Source organism: Tympanuchus pallidicinctus, unplaced genomic scaffold (genome assembly GCF_026119805.1).
Source record: "Tympanuchus pallidicinctus isolate F22 unplaced genomic scaffold, pur_lepc_1.0 scaffold4, whole genome shotgun sequence".
Classification (NCBI taxonomy): Eukaryota; Metazoa; Chordata; class Aves; order Galliformes; family Phasianidae; genus Tympanuchus; species Tympanuchus pallidicinctus.
In genome coordinates this window covers 20,758,984-20,783,778 of record NW_026294758.1, presented here as the reverse complement: position 1 = coordinate 20,783,778, position 24,795 = coordinate 20,758,984, and the positions used below count along the sequence as shown (strand labels likewise).

General features: G+C 40.5%; 1 protein-coding gene across 3 annotated transcripts in view; it reads right to left on the bottom strand.

The window, feature by feature from the left end:
- The window catches only part of RAD23B (RAD23 homolog B, nucleotide excision repair protein), a 35,638-nt gene extending 10,948 nt beyond the window's left edge, over positions 1 to 24,690 (bottom strand). Inside the window, exons 1-6 of one of the 3 annotated variants that reach the window (XM_052701088.1) lie at positions 24,545 to 24,690; positions 12,487 to 12,568; positions 8,962 to 9,041; positions 6,795 to 7,048; positions 3,431 to 3,486; positions 65 to 192 (exon numbers count right to left, since the gene is read on the bottom strand). In XM_052701088.1, coding sequence (XP_052557048.1) covers positions 65 to 192; positions 3,431 to 3,486; positions 6,795 to 7,048; positions 8,962 to 9,041; positions 12,487 to 12,568; positions 24,545 to 24,610 — 666 coding nt within the window. In that variant the 5' untranslated portion in view covers positions 24,611 to 24,690. Of the gene's footprint in view, positions 1 to 64; positions 193 to 3,430; positions 3,487 to 6,794; positions 7,049 to 8,961; positions 9,042 to 12,486; positions 12,584 to 17,614; positions 17,642 to 24,544 lie in introns of those variants that run through there. The other 2 variants (XM_052701090.1, XM_052701089.1) reach the window with 2 other exon arrangements.
- Between the last annotated feature and the right edge of the window lie 105 nt (positions 24,691 to 24,795).

The following is a 24,795-nucleotide window of genomic DNA, read 5'->3' as shown; positions in this document are numbered from 1 at the left end:
GAAGTTCTTGAATGAGGACAAAAGAAGCAGCAAAAGAATGGAGTATACACAAGAAACAGCTCACCATTAAAAGGTATTCCACTGCTCTGTCTGGATTGTTGAAGCTGGCTCTCAGCGCTGCAATTACTTGCTCACGTTCATAACCCATGGACATGATTTCAGTCACCATATTTTCATAGGACTGACCTGTCACTAGAAGTAACACGATGACCATTGTAAGTGAATAAGGTACCAAAAAAATTAAACATAAAAAGCTTCCATGGAGAAATGTCACTTCTATCCAAATTCAAATCATTCACCAAAGTGTAAACAGAGTCACATTAACTTTGACATGGCTCTATCAAAACATGTTCTTGTGGTTTCATTATGCATTTGGTTGGAATAGTAGAGAGTTCTAGGATAATGAACATACTACAAACTTCAACTGAAAAAAGCAGAAAATGTAACAATTCTGACTTCATAATCGAGATGCTATTCCCTTTCTATGCTTTTCTCTAAAGCTCAAGGACATCATTACAGCTAATATTTAATTCCTAATATAATTAAGAAAAGTCTCCTGCAGCTTAAGTTTGGAAATTAAGCTTTTTAGACAGAAACCTGCTTGTCAGACTCTATTAGTCATTGAGGCTTTTCCCTAAGAAAGACCTTACACTAAGCTACGGTTAGAAAGATAACAAAGTTATCATCAAATTATAATTGTCTATTAACTATGAGCTGGTGACAACAATCAAAGTAATTTAACTGAACCTGGAGCAATTAAGGTCATGCAGAAGGCTAAAGGAGAATCTCAAGACCTGAGTGAGGATTAAATCATCACAATGTATTTTTGACTAGACATCCATCACACTAAGTTTCCATTTTTTTTTTGAGTACAAATGGACTAAACCTGGTTTGTGCCTGCGGATATCAAGACAAAAAGGTACAAATATTGTATATGGAACAGCTTAAGGACAGCTCATGATACTACAAGTACAGAAATAAAATCATTTCTTCATGAACTGCTTCATTTACTCTTCTTGAAAACAGAGACAAGGTTTAAAAAAACCTCAGAAACAAAAAGGAAAAAACATTTTAAAAATATTCAAAAGAATAGAACAGAACTAGCACAAAGATACTTGTGCATTATGCATAAATAATGATTTAACATTTATTGGCTAGTCTGGGTACCCACTGTTTAGACTTCAAATCAGAAAATTTAATCAGCTTAAACAAAGGTACATACATGTCTTTACATATAACCATTATTTTATATATTCATTTTCTGAAAATAAGCAATCATGAAAACTTTGCCTTAAAAATATATATTATTGTACATATCTTTAAAAAGTAAAAAAGTCAAACAGTTGACCCAATACAGTAATTTTTATTAAATTTTTGCTCATATTTTCCTATCCACCAACAGTTTATTGTTACTATTGATCATGGACTAACGAAGAGCACACAGAATACCTTTTCATTTAATTAATTACTACTTAAACATTTCTGTAGTGCTTTTTCCAATAAAAGCTTGCTGGAGACCAGAGTAGTATGATAGATTTTGTACAGAAAAAAGAAGCAAGAAGGAAACAGAAGTACTGTGAATCTAAGCACATGTACTCCATACACATCCTACTAACATGAGACCAACAGCAGTAATTCAGGAACTGCACACAAGCAGTATCGTTATACAGCCAGGACTCCATTCTAAATGGAATGTTTGTGAGACTGCAGCTGAGTGTGCTTGTCTGCTGGCCACAGCTGCTCATGCTGGGGTATACACCAAGACACCAGTGCCATTCAGCGTACACATTCACTTGCTCTGCTGTTTAACACCACACAGCCCAGGCCAGATTTCATAGGATCACAGAATGGTTTGGGTTGAAAGAGACCTTAATGTCCCTCAGAGGATGAGGCTGCCCAGGGCCACATCCAACCTGGCCTTTAGTGCCTCCACGGACGGGGCACCCACAGCTTCTCTGGGCTGCCTATTCCAGGATCTCAAAACAAAAGCAATTCAGCAGAAAACAATCTCTGCTTTTAAGTGAAATCTATTATGTTCAGATAGTATAACTGAGAAGCCACGTACAAACACGTCTAGCATCCCATTTAGGATGCATGAATTTGGGCAAGCGAATTCCCTTTAAAATAAGGAAACAAGCTCATGCCTATTGCCTTTAGAAATCTTTTGGCATATAACTCGGCAGCATGCTTCTCTGGAAAACTACATTCAGTGTCTTGTGCTTCCAAATGTTAGGGACATGAGTTTATTATACTAGAAACCAATCAAAGAACTTCATATAAAACAGATACGCACGGTGGTCCCCTTCTCCTACACTAAAAAGAAAGAAGTCATTCCATCAGCTTCGTAGGTATCTGTATCAAGACAATCAGTTTAATTAAGATAGTTGGTCATTACTATTAACAGGAGTATTTATGATGATCACATCTCTATCATTAAGCAACAATTAGTATTTAAGGAAGCTTGTAGCACCTCTGGTACTTTAAACACAACAGAAGTAGACTGACAGTTTCCTACAGTACCCTGTTAGCTATTTCAGTTCACACAGTTCTTCAGTCTACACCAGCACCATAATCCAAAACCCTAAACAGACTAAACCTTGTGGTTACTAACAAAGGTTAAGCTTTTCTTGCTTTTAGAACATCTTAGTCATAACGCCTGCTTCCAATGCATCCAAATACTTCCATACAAAAACGTATGTGAAAGATATTTTGGCTTAACATTTTGTTCTAAGATACAGGTTAATGCTTACTGGAAAAGACAGTAGAAGTCATTTATTTATTTCTATGTGCTAACTTGCTACGCTCAAAAAATTCCCTCCAAAAATTTAAGTAGGGATACTGTTTATCTAATAATTTCCTAAGTACGAGAATAAGCACAAGAGAAGTACAGTAATTTCTATCGTTTTTATTGTATATTCCACTGAGAAAAAAAGACATTTAAACCATCAAAGTAAACTGAACATTAGTATATGAAGACATTCAATCCCCAACAGACAGTAGCAGATTCACTGACAGAATCAAAGCAGATTCTCTGACAGCACTATCAAAGCAGAACAGGTGAATAATAAATGCAGACATTTTATATGACCTGCTCACCAGGAAGCAAAAGTAAAAAGAAAAGCATATACATATCTACTGTTTTATTCCCCACCAATTCAAATTGAACAGTTAGAGGAGAAATTAAGGAAAGCATTAAAAAAAACTAGGAATGATAAGGATCTTTTACACAATAAAAATATATGAAGTGAAATATCCTTCAGTAAAGAATTCTTGATGCTGGTTCTAAGATATTAACTTCCATTCAATAAAGTGTACTTTGATCATAACTTTACCAATGACAGATATAGAAGAAAATATCAACATCTGCTAATCCGTCATTTGTTTCTGCTGCACCAAAATAATGTCTACATTAAAGAAACACTCCACTTACCAAGTGCACTTATAGCATCCTCAAAAAGATTTGATCGAGATGTATCACCTGTTGTACTGTAAGACGAAGACAAGTGCAATGGTAATTACAAAACTTTGGAAAGCTTCCTATTTTTATTTTTTTTATTTTTTTTTTCAAAAAAGCAGCAGCAGCTGTAACTCTTAAGTGGCCCCTTTTGCTTTTTTTTTTTTTTTAAAGGAATAAAAAAGTTTTCCAAAGAGCTCTAACTTGGATATATAGTAAGACTAGATTTTAGAAACTTACAATACTACCATTTTTAACACTGATAGATCAACCACTCCCTCTGCCCCCCAATATTTTGGTTCTTGCCCATCTGCTCAGGGATTAGCCATCTGTTTGCTAGAATGTTTTAAAGAAAGGGAGAACAAGGTTTTTCAAAGCAGACAGCAGTCTCCTTAATTACCTCCCCTTATTCAATGGTATAATTTGGTTTGACCTCAGCAAGGACCCAAGGAGGTCATTGGGAAGCACTTCTTAAAATATCAGTATCTTACTTTTCCAGTAAAACAGATTGCTGGTATTTGCAATTATTTTCTCTCAAAGTATCAAAATTATTATGTTACAGGAGAAAAGACTCACCAAAGAGCACAGAGGTACAACAGCAGGCAGATGAACCCCGATAGCCCACTTAGAGCCAAAGGAGCCCCTGTCTCAGCTCTTTCCTGGGCTGCAAGCTGATGCTCATCAGGCTGATGAGCTGGGGGTGACACCCTCAGTGGGTCAACAGGAGATGATCTCCAGGTCACCACGGGCACTACTGCCTACAGGGTGATGGGACTCACCATGTGTGGCCAGAAAAAGCATTTGGAGGTTGTGAAAGACTTATCATGACTATCTAGAGGAAGAATGAAAGGCAGGGAAAGGGAAATATTAAGGCACTCTGTAAATGAAAAGTATGGGGTGAACAGGGAGAAAAGACAACTGAAAAGGACCAGTTACACATAAACAGCATTTGACTGGTCATGCCCTGCACCTGATCACCAGCCTGTCCTAGGCATAACCCTAAATAATTTTTCCATTACCAAGAGTGCATCCATTTAATATGCAAGAGAGTATGGAGGTCTAGATGCCAGCAACTGAAGAAGGGATGGACCACATGGGCCTACGTCAAACTGAAGAAATTGGAGTGCATGCACGCTGCATGGGGATGTGTACATTGGCATGCACTCACCAGTGAATGTCAAGGCTGACCAGCTGTTGAGCAGGATAAGAGGCGTGGGAGCCAGGTATGTAATGGCCAGGAATCAGAGTCAGCTGCTGGAAGGACTGTAGCACCTAAGCATCAGCTACAGGGTAAGGGCATTAGCCTCAGTCAGGTAGCAGAGAGACCCATTTGTTTGTGTATCCATGCATAAGAGAGCATAACATCTAGGGACTAGGTATTGGTTCAACACATGCCTACAGCCACAACAGATCCACTGTGTGTATGTGCATACGAGTAGGTACAGACTATGAATAGCTAGAATGGGTTTGCTGGGCTCAGGAGGTTGGCTGTTTGTACAAGCACCAATGTCTGGAGAGACCGGGAAATCTAGGATTCAGCTATCGGAACAGATTATGATCAGCTACTGGATGGATTCATTTTATGGGTATATATGAGTGTATTCTTCAGTACTAAGCTTTGCCTTTGAGCATGAGCCTGCTGCTGATGTATGTTTGCTTGAGTACTTTTTTTTTTTGGTCTTTGCTGATCTGCACAGCCAGCCTACATATAGGTACAGATATACTGTGTGCAGGGACCATGTGCTCCATCTCAGTACTTAACAGACCTGGGGACATGAAGCTGCAGCTACTTCACATCTAAATCAGGCTACAGAGCTGGCAACTCCTAACAACAGCAAGTGTAAGATCATACTATACTGAATCAGTTTTCAGAAGACGACATTAGAAATACGACAGGTAATAAAGTATGCCTCACTATCTATCACTACTCAGATTTACAACTGCAATTGATTAAAGGCAAAAGAGAAAAATAGTTGGCCAGACCAAGGGTAAAAAAAAAAAAACCCAAAAAACAACAAACATGCTTTATCAGCCTCAGTAATTTAGCTTCTAAAGCAAATCAAAACCAAGAAGCTGTCAGCAAAAAAATCAAGGCAGGTAATAACAGAGTATTTCTCAGGTATTCTTTTGCTTTCTCCTTATGTATTTACACTGAGACTCCCTTATTGCAGGTTTTACAACACTGCAGTCTCTATATGAAAAACATGGAAAGTTGTTTTAATACTAAAGATAAAATTTTATCTTTGTACCCACTGTACAAACTGAGAGCAAAAAAAAGCACTCATTAAGAATTTTAAGTTATTCTACTGACAATTGAAGACTCATTTCTAACTTGTTATAAACAGATGTAATTTCTCAAATTAATTTTTTTGCAAAATTAAATCAACAATTAAGGTATTTAGTGCATGGAATCTGTTCTAACATGTTCTAACATGTTCTCTGTTCTAAGATTTTCAGGACATTAGCCAATTAAAAGTTTTGCTTCCTCAACAACAAATCAATATTGGATAGCATTTAAGTACAACCATTTCAAAAATTAATGTCCTATGCACTGGTATTCACGTAAACAATACAAAAATAATTGCAAACCAATATGAAAAATGAAGACCTGATGCTAAGCAGCACTCAAAGGCCATTAAACTACAGTCAACACGATTCTAATCCCATGCAACACTTATGTAAATTCAGGTGAGCAAAGTCCAGAGTGTAGAACAGGGAGGTAACCTCTAACTTTGCACTTGATTTTCCTGAATGTTGAGAACCGAGGTTAAAAGGTATCCCAGTTCTCACAGCTACCTGCATATTGGCCAAGTATTAGTCAGAATGACTGAAGTTTGTGGATTTAAGTTATTACATGATTAAGAACAATGTTTTAATTTATGCTTTGGAAAAAAATAAAAAAAAGCTCTTTCTAAAAGTTAAGAGCAATACAGAGCACGGTTCAAAGCTAACCAGTATGACGAATGATTCAAAACACAACCAGAGTTCTATGAACAAGAGAGGACACACCCCTCTGAAAAGCTTTGGTAACAGATGTTCTCCACACAGTTGAATATCACTATAACAAATTTTGGGCCACAGTCACTCTGAAACACCTGAAGGCAGAACTATTCCTGCGACATTAAATTCCCCATTCCACAGGTTCAGTCAAAAGACCACATTCCCACATGTGAAAAAGTACAAAGTAATATTGTAGCTGAGTCAGAGACTGAAGTTACAGACACGAAGAGAAGTTGCATATAACAGAAAACAGGACTGGACTAATACTGTAATGGAAAACTCAAAGCCAGAACTAGAAGCAACTGAAATGGAGAAGCCATTTTTGGCGGTCCATTCATACCTTTCATTTGATGATAGGCTGACAGCAGTTGGTGCCTCTGGTGGTTTTTCTGCTGGCTTTTCTTCGTTAGGAGTACTCACAGGTGCAGATTCACAAGCAACTGCAGCTGGTGCTGGAGTGGTAGGGACAGGAACTGGCACAGGAGCAGCTGCAGGAGTTGGTGCAGAGACTGGTGTGGGATCTGCAGTTGTCACACTAATGCCAGTAGTGGAATTAGTCTGCTGAGTTGCTGTAGTTGCAGTTGCTGCTTTGGGCTATTGGAGGACAAGAGAATTCAGACACGACACAACAAAGCTATTAAACTAATGCTTCCTATAGTGAATACAACAATTAAGTTCTATTATAACCATCTACTGTTGAGGCAGCAATGTCAAACACAACCATAATATTAATATGTTCCAAGATAATCTACACATTTTATTGTGCTTAAATTGGCAACTGGTAGTGTCACTCAAGTAGTTATTTACACACCTAAGCACTCACTGTTCACATATGATGTGAAATGCAAAGGTAAGGTCCAAATATTTACCAACTGCATTTCTAAACATGAGAACAATCTTGTGTCTTGCAGAAGTGCATTTTTTAGATGAAACAGTTGTCAGAAGACATCTGACGAGCACAATAAACATACGGTTTTTTCACCACTCATGTTTGCAAAGAAGTGATAAAGACAGAAATCCCTTTTCATTATTAATATTGTTTTCTGGAAAACAAGATGCTACGAGTTAAGGGTAATAAATTTAAGCTTTACCCGTAACAAGCTTAACTTACACACTGTTGACTGATTAACAGCATCACACTTCACATGCTTGAGTTTGATAGTAAGTACTGGAAGTCCAGCAGAGTCAAGCACTATCAGACCAATCACAAGAAATTCATATTTGCACAACTGTGCTTTAATCTTCATGCCTAACTATTGGAAACATGAATTTCTGATAGAGTACTAAATCCATCAGAAAGAAATCACTTTTGGAATTGAATTTTTGAAAGTCGTATCCCTATAGTCCCTTATCTACACATATCTTCATGGTCGGCCACATCCTCACCTCACCATGAGAAACAGCATAACACAGTTACTTACTCTAAGTGAACTACTTTCAGACAATGTTTTTGCGTGTGTGGGTTTTTTTTTGTTTAACTTTTTTTTTTTTTTTTAATAAAAAAAGGGAGGGAAAATATTTCCTCCCTTTGTCTGAAAGTCTGAAATTGAACAGTTTCCAGCAGATACAGTAAAGATGCCTTTAACACGCATTCACAGAAAAAAAAAAGTCAGTAATTCTGATCATTGGAAAAAGTTTGCAGTTGTGCTGATGCAACAGGCATCTCTTACCCAAGATCGATTCACAAGTAGGTAAACTGAACTTGAACAGAAAGGCTGTAATACTTCAGAACTGCTAAACACTGAAACACTAGTTGACATAAGAAAGTATTGTATTTAGCAGTTTTTGTTGGCTCTTTGTCTCTCATACTATGAGCAAAATGAAAAGCATACTCTGAAAACGTATCTGCTTCTACTGATAAATGCCACAAATTGCATACCACAGACTAGAAAATTTATTTACTCACAAGTGCAGCAACAGCTACATTCAAATGAGGAATCTTAGGAATTAATACTGGACACGTGTGAAGTGTAAATGAATATAGGTTTTCTTCCTCAAGAGGACATCTAACTCCAGTTACCCTCATATCTCAAGACATAGATGAAGACAGTTTAATTCAAACCCCAAATGTCTGGAAGAAATAGATAATCAGTGTCTTGCTTCCCCAACAGCAATCTAATAACTGGCCAAAAGCAGAGACACATCAAGCATACGTCACAGCCATTTCCTTTAATTTGCCAGCTCTTCAAGACTCAGATTTATTGATGGAACTTTTTTGTTAAGCCACAAGCTTTAAGCTTCTATGCTTGACAAAAGAAACAGCCATGAGTTTTGAAAAGCAACATGGCAAGACTGGAATAAATTCTGTATACACAATTGAGTAACAAACTTACCTAGTTTCCTTTATTCCTCTTAAGCAAAGCTCTGGAGGGACCAAATCTATTCAAACAGTTACATTAACTTAGAATAAAACCTTCAGAGAACAAGTTTCCATTGCTTTTGGTACGTAAAAACAATGAAAAAAAAAAGTGAAAGGAATTTTCCTTCCAAAAATAAGAATTACTCACTTTTGTCACCATCACCACCACGAAGTTCTTCTCATCTATTTTGTACTCTTTAAGAGCAGTATCATCATTAAGAATTTTACCTGGCAAATGAAACATGAAAATTTGTAAGAAGTCACGTAACGGGTTATTAGATTTGGTATTTCCTCACATAAACACAGATCCAAAAGCATATAAAAGTAAGTCTTTTGCATACTTATGAACTTAGTAATTTTGAAGTGTTTCAGCCATTAAGCTTTGGCAGTACAGTTCCAACTATTTTTCCTCCTATGATGTCCATTGTTAGCTGCAACTCTGCTTTGGTACAGTCTGACACTTCTAAGTTTTGAATATGCTTTTAAGTCATTTAAAACAGAAGTGTAAAGTCAACAGTAGAATAAATCTTTCTGTAAACGCAGATAGAAGTAATGCAGAGAAAAGGTATTAGCATACAGTAAGCCAAACAGAATAACTTATATCTATTTACATACACAATACACAACAAGAAAACCCCCGTCTGCTCTTTTCCGCTAGTCCTTCAAATTTACTACACTATCTACAGTTGCCTGCCATAGTTTATCTGCATGATGCAGATTCATGACTTCACAACTTCAAGAAATTATTCATAAAAGAAGGCTAAAGCGTTAGAAAATTCTGGAACTGCTGCACATCTGCTACCCATGGACAGAAGTTTTTTTTTTGTTACACTACCACTTCCTACGTTTCATAAGCAGAGATGGTACTGTGGCTATTTACCTCACTTCTACAAGAACTTAAAAATCAGAACTGAATATTCAACAGTAAGTTTCATAATACTTACTTATTCTACTACAAAATTTTTAGTATGTATTTCATGGCTTTAATTGATTCATTTTTTGAATACATGCCAATGGCTACATTTCAGCATTAAAATACAAATTTTCACAACCATTCTCAACTGTAGCATAATACACCATTTAATTGTATATAGCAAGACATCCTTTTACTGATTGCAAGGAAATTAAGACATACATACACATTACAGCTCTTAAAACATACATGAGGTGCAACTGCCCCATTCCCCGCAGTTTCCACCATGGCCTTTCAGGTCAAATGACCAAGAATACGTTATGCGTAAGGTAGTAGCAGTAATGGTAATGCATGTAGCAGATGGTGCAGCATCTGACTCAGAACCTATACAGGCTTATTTACATTCTTCCAGCACTTCAGGGAAGGAGCTTGCTTCTCAGGACATGCTGTTCCCAAGGGTTTTAGATTCTATGCTAGTACGGATGACAACAGAAGATTTACCTCACTGCTAATTAGCCTTTTTTTTTTTTTAAATAAAAAACTGTTTTAGTTACAAATGAGTGTTTTTTCATCAGGTACAGGTGAAATATCAAGGTGCTATCACTTACACTTTCACCAAAATATGGAAAGACTTAAATCCATTTAAATGTAAAAATATCAATACAACCTTGTATCTCTTCTCCAAGAAAAAAAAATTAATCAAAAGCATGATGTCGTTATGCAAATATGAGAGAATCATTACAAAGAGTAAAGTTTCACTCTATATGTTAATTTCTACATCTTCTAATGCTTCTGCATCATACAGAATCTTGTGTATCATACAACAACTTCTCCATCAGAAGAGGGGTGGCCAAGCAGAAACAGGGAGGTGACTGTCCCCCTAAGTCCTCCTGACTGTGTCCAGGTCTGTAGCCCCCAGGACAAGAAAGTCAGAGAGCTGTTGGAGAGGGTCCAGAGGAGGGCCACCAAGATGATCAGGGGACTGGAGCACCTCCCCTACAAGGACAGGCTGAGGGAGCTGGGCTTGTTCAGTACGGAGAAGAGAAGGCTGCGGGGTGACCACACTGCAGCCTTTCAGTACTAAAGGGAGCCTATAAACAGGAGGGGAATGAACTCTTTGAAAGGGTAGATAACAACAGGACAAGGGGAAATGGCTTTAAGTTGAGGGAGGGGAGATTTAGGTTGGATGTCAGAGGGAAGTTCTTTATTATGAGAGTGGTGAGGTGCTGGAACAGGCTGCCCAGAGAGGTTGTGGATGCCCCGTCCCTAGAGCTGTTCAAGGCCAGGTTGGATGGGGCCCTGGGCAGCCTGGTCTAGTATTAAATGGGGAGGTTGGCAGCCCTGCCTGTGGCAGGGGGGTTGGAGCTTCATGATCCTTGGGTCCCTTCCAACCCTGGCCATTCTGTGATTCTGTGATACAGCGCAAGCAGATAGATCCTGGCTTTAGAGAATACGCAAACCATATTCTATGATCTTATGCAATCCAATTTATTTTTTTGAATCATAAATTATTAAAAATGTAATATGATTATATGTATTGTACAAGGCCTATTATATGCCTTAATTATATATGGGACTCTCGCCTTCACCTTCATGTGCATTTTCTTTACTTAAGGACATGGATGAACTTTGCTAAGAAAAAGTTGTGAGAAGTTCCGACAAACAAATACAGATTTCTGACTTCTCTTGTGATTACCACCTTTCTATAATAAGTAGTCCTATGTAGATAGGACTAGAGGGAATGGTTTCAAGCTGCATCAGGGGAGATTCAGACTGGATGTTAGGAAAAATGGTGAGGCACTGGAATGGGCTGCACAAGGAGGTGGTGGAGCCACCGATGCTGGAGATGTTCAAGGAACATTTGGATTTTGTGTTGAGGGATACAGTTTGGTGAGAACTATTGGTGACAGGTGGATGGTTGGACCGGATGATCTTGTAGGTCTTTTCCAACCTGAGTGATTCTGTGATTCAGCTTATTACCAGTGAAAAACTAGTACTGCTTACAAAGTAGTAAGACCAGGGAGAAAAAAAAAAAAAAAAATTTCACTCAGGCACGATGTAAGAGAAAAAAGCAGAGCTGTGGGTTTTGTGATGAAATGTTTTGCATTCTGACTTAAAGGGAAAGCAAGAACTGGCTCTGTGATTTAATAATCATTGAGGTAAAAAAGTAACAGGAAAATATTAGCATAAATCTCAGTGAACTATGTTAGTACTAAAGGATTAATTTCGTATCTTTATCTGCTTTTTGCTACCACAGAACACACACTTTTAAATGACTGTCTGGAAGTACCACAAATTACAAAAACAAGAACACTTGAAACTGGAAAAAACAGTTTTGGTGATGGTTTTCTTTTGTCAGTCTCAAAGAAAAACACTGTTTAATTGCCTGAGATAAATGGAGAAATGCTTCAGGTAAACACAATATAAGCTGAACGAAAGAGAAAAGTTAACTGTAAGTCCCAATTTCTTGTAACAAAAGCCATTTCAATTCCACCTAGTTCACATCATCCGTAAGTGAAGCCATTAGCATATCACGTTACAAGAAGAGAGGTAACAACAGAAACACGTACATACATTAAAACCTGAAAGAATTTTATTTAAAGTTAGGAATTCTCTTTAGCAATAAGATCTGTTGGGTTGGGGTTTTTTTGCTTAAACTTAGTTTATGTTTCAGAACTTATCTTTATAAGACTTAAAATCCAAATCAAAGCATAACAAATATGGTAAATTCAGATAAAGTATTTTCAAAATCTTCATTACCTGCATAAATTAGTTTTTGACCAGCAACTGGAAAAGCATCTTTCCCCCTTTCTGATTCAATCTTCTCTTTCAGCGCCTTCACCTAAAGCATAGAAGTCTTGTTTAAAAAAAAAAAAAACCATAGGTTTACAATATAAACATTAAGTGTACTTTGTTCCATACAATTTTATTACTAAAAAGTAATTTGCAGTTAAATCTGATGTACTTCATTGATAAAGTACAGCAGTCTTCCAAAGACATCAGCACAGACACTTTATCAGTATGAAGTGTACCCCCCACAAACAACCCATTTATCCATAAAATTCTTCTCTCTCATCTTAACTGCATTAGATTAAGCACAAGCTTACAATACAATGAAAAGTTGAGAAATTTGGGCAGAAAATACTTTTACCTACTTCCATTTTCTGTTCTTTGAATGGTGGGGGCAGAACACGCACAGCTGAAACATTTATCATAATGACTCTTTATGGAATGTTTGATGGCTTGCTTTATTTGTTATTGCTTTATTTTTGTTAAGGTCACCATGACATTTGATTTAACTCACTGGGATTACCAGAACCACTGATAAGCAGCAATTTGTGCAAACTCTCTCATTGTTCATTTTACAAAAGTAGCTTCCAACTCTTTTCCCTTCCTGGTAATATGCAGACCTTTGCGTATCAAATTTAAGCCTACAAAATTAATTTTGTGATCATCTTCTCCAGAAAGATTGCATTACAATACAATAACCGAGGAGATAAAACATAAACATACAGAAACATAAAAACACAGACAGATGAAGGTTGTTCCTGTAGAAATGTCTGTACTAACACATTCGTAATCGTATTTTAATGCCTGCATCAAAACATTCATTCCTGCTTCTTGGCAGATTCTCCCAATACAGATACAAAAGACAGCCAATAGATTATGAACTGATTAATCCAAACTAATACCACCTTCTGTGTTCCTGTATATTCATAATTTTTTTTTTAATTAAAAGCTTGATCCTGTTATTAAGTTCCTATCAAGCAATTTAACCAGCTACACATGGGAGAATGCATTTAACCTGACAGCTGGACTAGACTAACCATTTGTTTTTGCACCATGGGTTAATTGCAAAATTATCATTTTTGTTAATTTTTAAAGCAGTAGTTCACTGCTAGGGTTGCTTAAGTAGTAAATACACTAAAACATTTTCACATGTCAAAGCTAAATTTACTGAGACTCACAAAGGCCAACTTTTCAACAAAATTAAGATCTCTCATCCACTCAACACGCAGCCATACTTCCTAACTTCACATCTTTCTTAGACCTTTGTGTTATCTTTCTCCTTTTCTTTTCAGCAGCCCCCCTTCCTCTTCCTCTTGGATTTTGTGAGGCACCTTATCACAGTAATCCCTGTCCACCAAGGACTGATGAAATTTGAACACTGACAAAGAAGCTGCATCTTTTCAACAGTAATATAAAAAGAAGCGCTCGTTTTATCATGCTTTATTACCTCACAGAACAGGCCTTCAGAATCAAACCTAATACCCAAGCCTGCACCTGATATAGGTGATTAAATCACTAGTGATAGAAAGATACAGAGGACAAGATATGATGCTGTCTGTGGGACAATGCTGAAATAAGAACCCAACTCTTTTTTCCCCCTCAGCAGTTGGAAAGAGACACTATTGGTACCCTTACTGAATGTGCCACTTCAGGACCTGACAAAAGCTTTATGATCCACCTCCAGCTAGTCACTTGCTTTTCCACAGCAAAATTAATAGCAGCTCACAACTAGGTATCTCTCCAAGACATTTAATACTAACAATTCAATGATAGCATCACCATTCTCTTGCATTTAGTTTGACAAAGGTCCACTCTACCCCTGGATTTATGCTTGTTTAATGGCTTAATGTTGTTTCTCCCAAGAAGTAAAAACTGAAGTTATGAATTCCTACCCAGTTATTACTTCAAGCTGACAGTCACAACACAACAGTTCTGCCTAGGCCATGGATAAGCAAAGCAATTTTTCTGAATTCAACATTATGTACCAGCACTGACTGAAGTTCCCTGCTCCACTAGGGAAAACTGTCAAATCATGTTGAAAGGGACATGTTCTAGAAGCCTACATCTTAACATACTGATTACCTATTTCATGTACTTCTGTACTTATACTAGTGACTCAAAGAGTGATGTCTCAAAAATGCTCCTTCCACTTAGCCACTGGGTTTGCCATAGATTAGAAAAATAATATAATGTGATCCTTTTTGACAGTGAAATTTAAGGCTCGCTTCACATCCTCTGCACTCAGTCAAGCTATTGTTTTCAGACATCTCCTGACTCAAGTTTCCTCAAGTTTTAGTTCTATTCCAGAATACTTCTATTTTTTTCCTACAAGGAACAAAACTAAAAGTCTGCTGTCTCAAATAGAAACATCTTAACAGCTAAATATAATTTAGGTTGGGACAGACAAAACACACATATTAACTGCTACACAATAAATATAACTATACACAATAATTGAACCCCATGTAAAGGAGTTCCTTACTTTGGTAAAATATTAACAGCAAATTACAAGGATGCTTTTGCTGTCCAGCTCATGTGCAACGATATCACTGACACACTGCAAGTGACCTGCCCTCACTCAAAGCCTTTTGTGCAAGCCCATTTCAACAGACAAGGTTATGCTGTCTTCCTTCTGGCACGTGGCTGGAGGTGTACAGCACACCTCTCCAGATACAGAGAAACAGTACTGCCAACAAAATTAAGTTAAATGTGTTAGCTGTGATGATGACCAAATAATAAGCAGTACTCTTTGCTTCATATTCATGCTATAGTAGTAGCACATTTGGAAATGCTGCACTCATGGGTGGTTTTACACCACATTCAGTAAGTAAACCTTAGTAACCAACTATTAATCTTAAAAACCCGCTGGGGTTCACAATAGCGGGATGAAGGTGCTGAAGGGTGAATGAGTTTAGACAACCACTCTGACTCTTCAGTTCTTTTATATATTATCTCTGATGTTGTCATCACTGCCCCATACGAGTAGCAGCCAGCACAATCAACAGTGATTCTGCTGTTCTATCCACATCCCTTCTGAGAGACCAGGCCATCGCCCCAAAGGGTGCAATGCCAAATACTCATCAATGTTTTCATGGATCATTGTAACAACTGCTTCCCCAAAATGTCAATGCCCAAGATGCAAGGACAAGTCCCTTTACAATTTCCAGTTTCCTTGAGTTAACACTAAACTCAGTTTCTACATACAACTTCTGCTGGCTTCAGTGGAGCAGGGGTCACTGCTGACTTTCCTACAAGCTCATTCTACCCCATTGAAACTGTCAACCCATAACCTCCAGCAGGAGCACTTCCTGCTAGACTTCTACCCTGAGCACAGCTCAGAGCACAGGATGATGTTCACATACACAAGACACCAGCAGTGGAACCCCTTTTCACAGTCCAAACGCTCCCTATACAGCCTACTTCTCACAGCCGGTGTTTTATTACTGTTTTTTTTCTTTTTTTAATGACCTTTTACAATAGAATGGACTTAATTTCCCTAGTCGCTGTCTTGAGGATCAAAGACTTGAACAGTGGGATTACTTTTGAAAACCTGCAAAAAACTGTTGAGTACATCAGCCATCTCCTATGTCAGTTGCTGCCAGCCCCTGTCCTGCTCATCAAGGTGGGGATTACACTTTCTTTAATATTCATTTTCTGACCAAAGTACCTGCAAAAGCCCTTCTTAGTATTATTCATACTCCTTGCCAAATTCAGTTCCAACTGTTCTTTAGCTTTCCTGACCCTACTCCTACATATCTGGGCAACGTCTCTACAGTCTTCCCAGTATATATGTCTCTGGCTCCACTGCCTACGCATTTTCTTCTTCGACGTTAGTTTTACCAGGATATCGTTATTCATCCATGCTGCTCTCCTGTTTTCCTTACATGACTTCTTATACATGGGAATTGAGAGCTCTCATACTCTAACAATATCCTTACACAGCTGCCAGCTCTGTTCCGCTCCTTAATCCTTAACAGCAATCTCTGGAGGTCCCATTTAATAATTCCTCAAACAACTGGAAATCTGCTACAATTCAAGACTGCAACTTTAGTCTTCATCTGACCCATATCCCTCAAGTTATGGAATTCTACTAGGACATGACCACTGTGGCTCAGGCAGCTACTAGTCCTGACCCCTCTAATTAACTCATCTGTGTCAGTAAGCAAAAAGTCCACTAACACTTCTCCTTTGGTTGTACTGTCACTTGGATCAAGATATTTTCCTCAGTGCAGCCCAAGCCTCCTGAACTACTTGTTGTTGTGCCGCTTTTCTACATGCAAGTCTGCACAGAAATACAGTTAGCTGCAGATGTTAGCATCCAATTGCTAGAGACAGATGTTCATGAAACACCCTAAAGTGTATTTTTCTGAAGAGTAACTGCTTGTTCTTCTCATTTCAGCCACTATTTAGCCTGAAGGCCTGACCCCCTTCACCTGCAAAGAATACAATACCAATTCAAGGAAATAAAAAGACATAACTGATACATCCAATTCAACAGTAAGATGCTAAAGATAAAATTTCCTCTTGTAGCTCTAGCTGGAGTGACTTAAGTCTGGGTACTCACTGAAGCTACGATACCTGTGCTTCTAGTACATCAACAGAAGCACTCCCCAAACCACCTGAGTTATGTCAGACACAGTAGCCTGAACCAGCTTCGCTTAGACTTGAAATATAAATGCTCATTTTTCAAGCAAAAAAGAAGCCTGTCACTACTGTTCAGAAGGGCAGCAGTATCTTCCAACCAAAGGCATAATGAGACACTGAAAACAGTAATAACCTGAACTTTGCCTCTACCACATTATCTCCAACTCTTTAGATTTTCTAGACACTAACATAATCATCAATGCAGAGTTATTAAGTAAAAATTACTTTCTGGAAAGAAACAGCAGCAGCAAATTGATCTGCTAATTTGGGAAAATAGGTTTTAAGATGCACAGTAAACTTCTACATCCATAGAATCATGACATCTTTCACATAAAACACTGCACAAGCAGCCCTCGCTTCAACAGGCTCTCTAAGAGGGTCTTATGGGAGACCATCTAGATCTTATGGAAGTCCAAGCAGACAGCATCCGATGCCCCACCCTTATCCATCATACCAGTGATTTCATTATAGAAGCTTATCAGCCATCCTGCAGGCCACTAAGTATCACACAGCCTCTTGCTCATGCACCCCAAGCAGGATGGAGGAGAAAGTGAGAAAGAACTCCTGTGTAGAGATAAAGACAGTTTATCACTGTAAAGCAAAAGCAGTGTGCGCAACCAAAGCAAAACAAGGAGTTAATTCACTGCTTTCCCATCAGTGGGCAAATGTTAGAGGCTTCCTGGAAAGCAGGGCTTATCATGCTTAACAGTTTTTTGGGAAGACAAACAGTACACTATGACCTCCCCTTCTTCCTTTTTCCCAGCCTGTATATATGAACATGACTGCCTCTTGGTGAATACATGCTTACTGCTCCTGGTATTTTTCCTCCCCTTTATGTGCACAGAAACAGCTTCTAGAACTCTCGAAAGACTCTCACCTCTCCAAAGACTGAGCTGAGGCTGACCAGGTCCTCCTTCTTGCTTATTTTGAAGACAAGGTATCTGCTTTACTTCAGTCTTCAGTCATTTCTCCTCATTGCCACGATCAAACAAAAACTGTAGGAAGTGTCTCTGCAATCACACTTCTAAGCAATCTCAGCACTCGAGTGCATCCCATGAGGGCTCATAGACTTAGGAATGCTGAAGCATTTCCCTTCAACAAAGATACACCTTTCTCGCTCCAGCCTCTCCCCCAGCCTCTGGGACCTGAAGTGTAACTTTGCTGGCAAAGACTGATGCAAAAGTGGCATTCATTACCTCAGCCTTTTCATTGTCCCAGGTAACCAGATCTATTTTCTTGAGAACAGGGCCCACTTTCTCCTTTTGTAATTGTAGAAGTTCTTCTTATTGCCCTGACTGTCCTTGGCCAGATGTTATTTTCTCTGATTTCTGTTAGTTTTCCCTAACTTGGTAACAGCTGCCCAGATGTTTTGCATTTGAGCTTGAAGGAGGTGATCCTTGAATATCAGCCATATTTCTCGGGATCCTCCTCCCTTCAGGGCTTTATACCACAGTACTCTCAAAAGATCCTTGGAAAGGCTAGTTTGCTTTTCTGAAGTCTTCAGTTATGAGCTTGCTATACATCCTCCCTGCCGTCCTAAACACCTTGAAAACCCAACATTTCATAGCTACTGCAGCCAAGGCTGCCTTTGACCTTCACATTCCCCAACAGCTCCCTCTTGTTGGCTAGAACAAAGCCCAGCACAACACCTCTCTCAGGGTTCCCTTTAGCACATGAAGGAAGAAGTTATCAATAACACATTCCAGCAATATCTTGGATTGGTTATACCATGCTGTGCTGCCCCTCCAACAGATTTCAGGCTGTCTTAAGCCCCTCATGAGGGCATGTGAACATGAAGCTGTTCCTATCCTTTTGCAAAGTGACTCACCTACCCTCTTTCATTCTTCCCAATAAGATGGCCTGTTGTAGACCCTCACTACAAAGTCACCTAGTCCCATCCTCTCTTAAATCCTAATCTATAAACCACTGGTCAGCTCCTCATCTGTACCCAGGCAGAGCTCCACACACTCCAGGTAGCCAGTAATACAGAATAAAATACTCCCTCTTCATCTACTCAGGTCTGTATCCTTCCATTACAACACTCCAGTCAGCCATCCCACCACATCTCCTTCATGCTAGTAAGATCAGAGCCCTGCAACTGTACACATACGTAACTCATCTTGCTTGTTCCCCAGTGTTTGCTGGTATATAGGAGCTTAGAGCCGCCGTAGCATGCTAAGTACACATTTATTCAGGACAATACCTGAATTGCTTGGGACCAATACCAATTGCTTGGGACACTTTTTCCATAGCGGTACCTTACAAGCACTTTCTTGCTAAAATCACAAGCATTGGAAGTGACCTTGCTTAAACTTTATTTAGCTGATTTAGTGATCTCTCCTGATTTTAACACCCCAATGTCCCTTGTTCAGCAGCCTGAGGCATCGCTCCATAGCGTGGTTGCTGATAAGTCTATTCCCCACTAATTGTCTTTGAAACAGCACAACATATTTACCTGTTCTCATAAATCTTTAATATGATAGCACAGCTCTTCTAGGATAGCATACCTCCAGCACAGCAGATTCTACCCTTAGAGAGAGAGGCCTAGGCACCCTCTGGAGTCAGGGACCTGGAGGGCTGCATATGCCATCAGAAACTCTGGATGAACAGAAGCCTCCACCCAAGCAGAGATAGGTATTCCAATGCCTGCTTGACTGCAGCATACTATAACCATATCCAAGACCATATTAAGGACCTAACTTTAACCGCTGGCCTCCCTTTCTGACACCTATGAATGCAACCTGCTGTGCAAGCTATTTGTTGACCACGGTCTTAGACAGGCCTCTTTCAGGCCCTCACTCTCCCTTATCAGAGGACAGCTGCAGCAGAGGCTCCCGGTACCCCATATGGTTAATTATGCCCATTAGAAGCCCTTACGGATTGCTAGAGGACTCTGGAGCTTCCTCAGGCTCAGACCCTAGTGGTGTCCCTGATTTTATCCTTGCCTAACAGCAGCAGACACCCTCAAGTTTCTCACAGGGCTGCCAGGCACTTCCTGGACCTTGAGCCTAGGAGGACCTGAAGTCTCCCAAAGAGAGCCAAAGACTGCTGTATCTGTTGGCTGCTTCTGGGAGACCCACTCTCTATAAACACTTAGCCTGAAGATACAGAGCAGGAGCCACTTTACACGACAAGCTGATTTTTTAGTGCTCCCTATGAATTTAAGATGTACAACTATCCCCCACCAACCAAAATACTGAACAATCCTCTCGAGAATGATGCCATGCAATCTGTTCAATTAAGAGCTACAGCTGATAAACTCCTAACTGCCAAGTAGGTCTTCCAAAGAAATACCAGTCCCTGAGTGCATCCCAGATGAACATCCTGAAAATGGGTTACGTGAAACAGATAGTGCTAAGTTGCCCAGCTGTTGTCCTTAGTTATTTCAGCCAGCTAAGTAAGCAGGACATGAACAGTTCCTTCTAGGCAAGTAGTTCCCATGACCCAAGTGTACAGAACAAATTCACACCCTTCACTCTCCCACAGCAGTTTCAACTTCTCTCAGATTATACTCTGTGCTAAAATGGGCAAGTTAAAAAAACAAAAAAACAGCTTTTTCTCATTTCCAGCCCAAACTAATTCATTAACTATTAATACTCCCCTGTTTTCACGCCAGTGTTATAATTTACTCACGGACAACCTTTCCATTTGCCAGGGTACCTACCTATGTAGAATACTTAGCACCACCAAATACTCCTCTCGCTTGTGCACTAAGCTTGCCAAGGCCTTTTTATTTACTTTCGACATAACAGTCTCAGTCTTCCATACTGTCTTTGCCACACTGTTCTAATAGAAATTCGCTCCTCTTGGGAACAAGTGGCCAGTGTACATATTGAAGATGTTAAAGTCTAGATCTTTAATTTGTTGGCTGAAGAACTTTCCTTGCTTGAAAAGTCAAACTCCAACACAAAATAGAAGAGACTAACTACAGAAGAAAAGCAAATGCAGAAATAGCATATGCTTAATAGAACAAAACAACCTAGTAGGATAGAGCATAACTTTAAAATGCTGTAGTGCTTACAAGGTGTTAAAATGATGAAAAAACTGCATGTGCTTCCTGACACTTAGTCTGCTTATCACCAAAAATAATGTTTTTTGCAGAGTCATCTATCAAATCTCAAGCAGCAAATACAAGCCCTCTAAACTCACACCTTCTGCGACCTTTTCCTACTACCCCAGCGGCCCCTCCCCTGACACAGCAACATGCCATTCCCTCAGGCCGTGTCACTGCGACCAGAAAACAGGCTCCATCGCTGCCCCTCTGCACACCTATAATACCTTGATACCCTTCCAACACTGCGGCAGTCAACGTGCATGCAGTGCTGAATGTGAGGGCACACAGCACAGATCAGAGGGCCAGCCCCTCCTCTTGCCCAGTGGCAGCACTAGGCTTGCTGCACTCCAGGGTACAGTTGGCCCTTTGGATTCCAGGGCACACTGCTGCCTCATGTCCTGCTTGCCAGAACCCCAATTCCTTTCCATGGGGCTGCTTTTCCCCTCCCTCATACCCCTCTCTGTACACATAGACGAGATTGATTTTTGTTGGAGCACACTCCTAGGATATTCAGTACAGCTTAGGTTAACACCTAGCCTAAATTTCTGAACGTCAAAAACACAGTACAAGAGGGTATGATTTGCACATCCTAAAATCTCTCCACATCTAACAATAAAGCATATTAAGTACACATGAGAATATTAAGAGGTTCAAAATTCCCTAACCAAGCATCCTGTGAATCCTGTGCGGTGTTAAACAAGCAGGCATCTCACTGTGTCAAAAAACCTTTATGTAAAAGCCCACCGTAGAAGGATGAGACTAGCAAAGTTTTCTTCGCATAGTGAATGTATCTTTCACTTCTCCCCTTTGTGACAGTGAGGATGTTAAGGCTAACAGCACAGGGAAACTGATAAAGAAACAGGACAGCCTTGCTTAAAATTACTATTTCACTTTAAAACAGATGTTAAAAATATTTGTTGAATTTTTTTAGAAAAGCTTATTTCAGACTTACACAGCAATAACTGGCATAAAAATAAGAAGTTTGTAATGCCAATCCTATCGGTTCAGATGAGATTTATCTAGACAGGTCTGCATCAGTTTCAGACTGCTTATTCCCTTCTAACACATAGCTTAACGTATTCTCTTCACAGTTAGTCAATGAGCACAGTAACCAGCCTGTGTCCACAAATGCACACTCTGATTTGACCTGGTTAAGTCTGAATGCTCAGGTACTAAACTGCTTTGTGCAGAACTAGAACTACTACAGCTAGTAAATCCATCCTCTATAAAAGCACGATGAGTACAGCATTGATTCTGATGTACTCCTATAGCTTTGTCTCCTCTCCTGCCCTTCCCCCCCCAGAAAAAGCCACGCTTGCAAAAATTTCTTCATTTGATAATAACCCCTCTCAGACAAAATGGCCTGAGGCTAATTTTTTCCCAACTTTTATTCAATTAAAATACTTGACAGTCCTTATCTACTGCTTCCAAAAGCAAGAGTACTTCATCCTCTCAGTTTGATTTTTCATCAGTAAAACGGCTCAGTGGGCTAGCACTTCACAACATAACAGCACAAAATAAAGTCAGGTTATTAAAAACACATTTTGAACTACACATTTTAACTGCCTGATCAAGCAGAAAATTAATCAACCTTTTGTGTAAAAGCTTTAAGCCAAATCAGCTATTTTGAAGCATATTTCTTCATATTCTCCCCAGAAAGTATATTTTAGTGCTTTCCTTTCTACTGATGAGTTCTCTATTACAAGCATAAACTCTTGCTAGAATACTGTCTTGCATTCTAACATCAAATCTCTTCAGACTGATATTTACTCAGAATGCAAGGAGAAAGTGCTAGAAACAGAAGCCAATTTTAGCGCAACAAGTTTCCCCAGCCTATCACAACTAGATCATTTTTGGCCTTGTCACAGCATAGGGCACAGCTCCAAGTAAACAAGTCTACCTCCAGCAGCAAAACATGCAAGTGTAGTTCAAAGACTAAAAGCAATGTTCCCTGAACTCTCAGAGTGGACACATTTATTCAAAGATGCCAGAAAATTCCCTAAAGAATTCAGTGCTATCTACTAAAAGTAGTATTTTTCAAAGTCTGAGAAAACCCAAACAGACATTTGGTTAGTACTCTGGGTTTGAAAGTTTCCCCATTCTCCTTATTAATTTCTAATATCCGCAGCACTTTTTACAGTAAGTCTGCCCTTAATTTTCTAAAACACTATCCTAGGAACTTTAAACACATTTTCACCTTGACGCCTCAAGGACTGACACAGCCAAGGCCTAATCCTGCACACCTTTATGGAGAGTGTTCCCCAAATCATGCTGCATCTGCCTGAGCACCTGCTCTTAGCCGAGGCCAAACAGACTGTGCTCATAAGAAGCTTTCCCGTTGCTACTGCAGGTCAGTGGGAACACATCTGCATGCAGATGGTGCAAGCAAGTTTCATATCACATAACTTCTTACTGATGCCTTTTGCTGTCTCACAGGCTGGCAACATTCTCCCAGCCCTTCCCTTGCCCTCCTTTTTCCAAGACTTTCCTCAAAGAAGAGAAGAGCAGATAAGATTACAGGAGAATTTCTCCTAGCAGTAAGTAAAGAGCAACGTTTCAGATCCTTGGTGGCTTCTAATACATGCTTCAGCGAGCAATTCGCCATCTGCCCGTCACACCGTTGGGCCAAACGAGCTCAACCAGATTTTGGCTGTCCTCCTGGATTGTTTTTACAGACGGAGGAGGGCAAGCCAACAGGCCTGGCAGCAGCAGGCACAGCACAAATTTAAGGTTGCTGCAGACACCTCCACAGGCCCAGTTCACAGTTCTGCTCCAAGGAAAGCACTTGCACAAGTGCGCAAGTACCTTCCCCGGGACTCCCTCCCCTCAAGCAGCTCCCGAAGGCACCCAGCAACCTGCAGCGTGCCAGCAATCACCCACCCGCACCCCCATAGCAGTAGAGCGGCAGGGGCAGCCCCGCCGCTTTCTCTGCTCGTGCTTTTTCGGCGGGAAGCCGCGTGCCACCGCCCCGCTTCCCCTTCCCCCTCCAGCGCCGTGCCCCCAGGACGGGCGAGGGCCGGAGCTCCCGCCATTCTCCGCGGCCGCCGCCTCGGCGGAGCCCACCTACCCCGCGCCGGAGCGTACGAGCTGCCCGGAGCGGAGCAACTCTACCGGCCCAGGCCTCCCCGCCAGGCCAAAAGGAAAGTATTTCCCTGCTCTCCGAGCACCGGTAGCCCCGCGGTCCTCCCAGCCCCTTCCCCCGCAACCCGGGCCACCCTGCTCCCGTCGCACCCTCCCGCAGCCGCGGCTCGGGCACGGCGCTCCCGGGACGGGGAGAGGCCCACAGCTCGGGAGAAGCGGATGCGTCCTTATCCCCCCCCGCTCCCGCACCGTCTCCTCGGGGTCGATGTCGATGCGGAACGTCTGCTGTTGCAGCGTCTTCAGGGTGATCTGCATGGCGGCGGCGGCGGTGGTGGTGGTGGTGGTGGTGGCGGGCCGTCCGGCACCCCGGGTCGCCGTACGACACGGCACAGCGGGAAGAGTGGAGGCGGAGCGGTGGCGCGCTGTCGCCTCACGGCCCCGGGCAGACGCGGCGGCTCCCGGGACTGAGCAAGCGGAAGGCAGCGGGTGCGAGGAGTAAC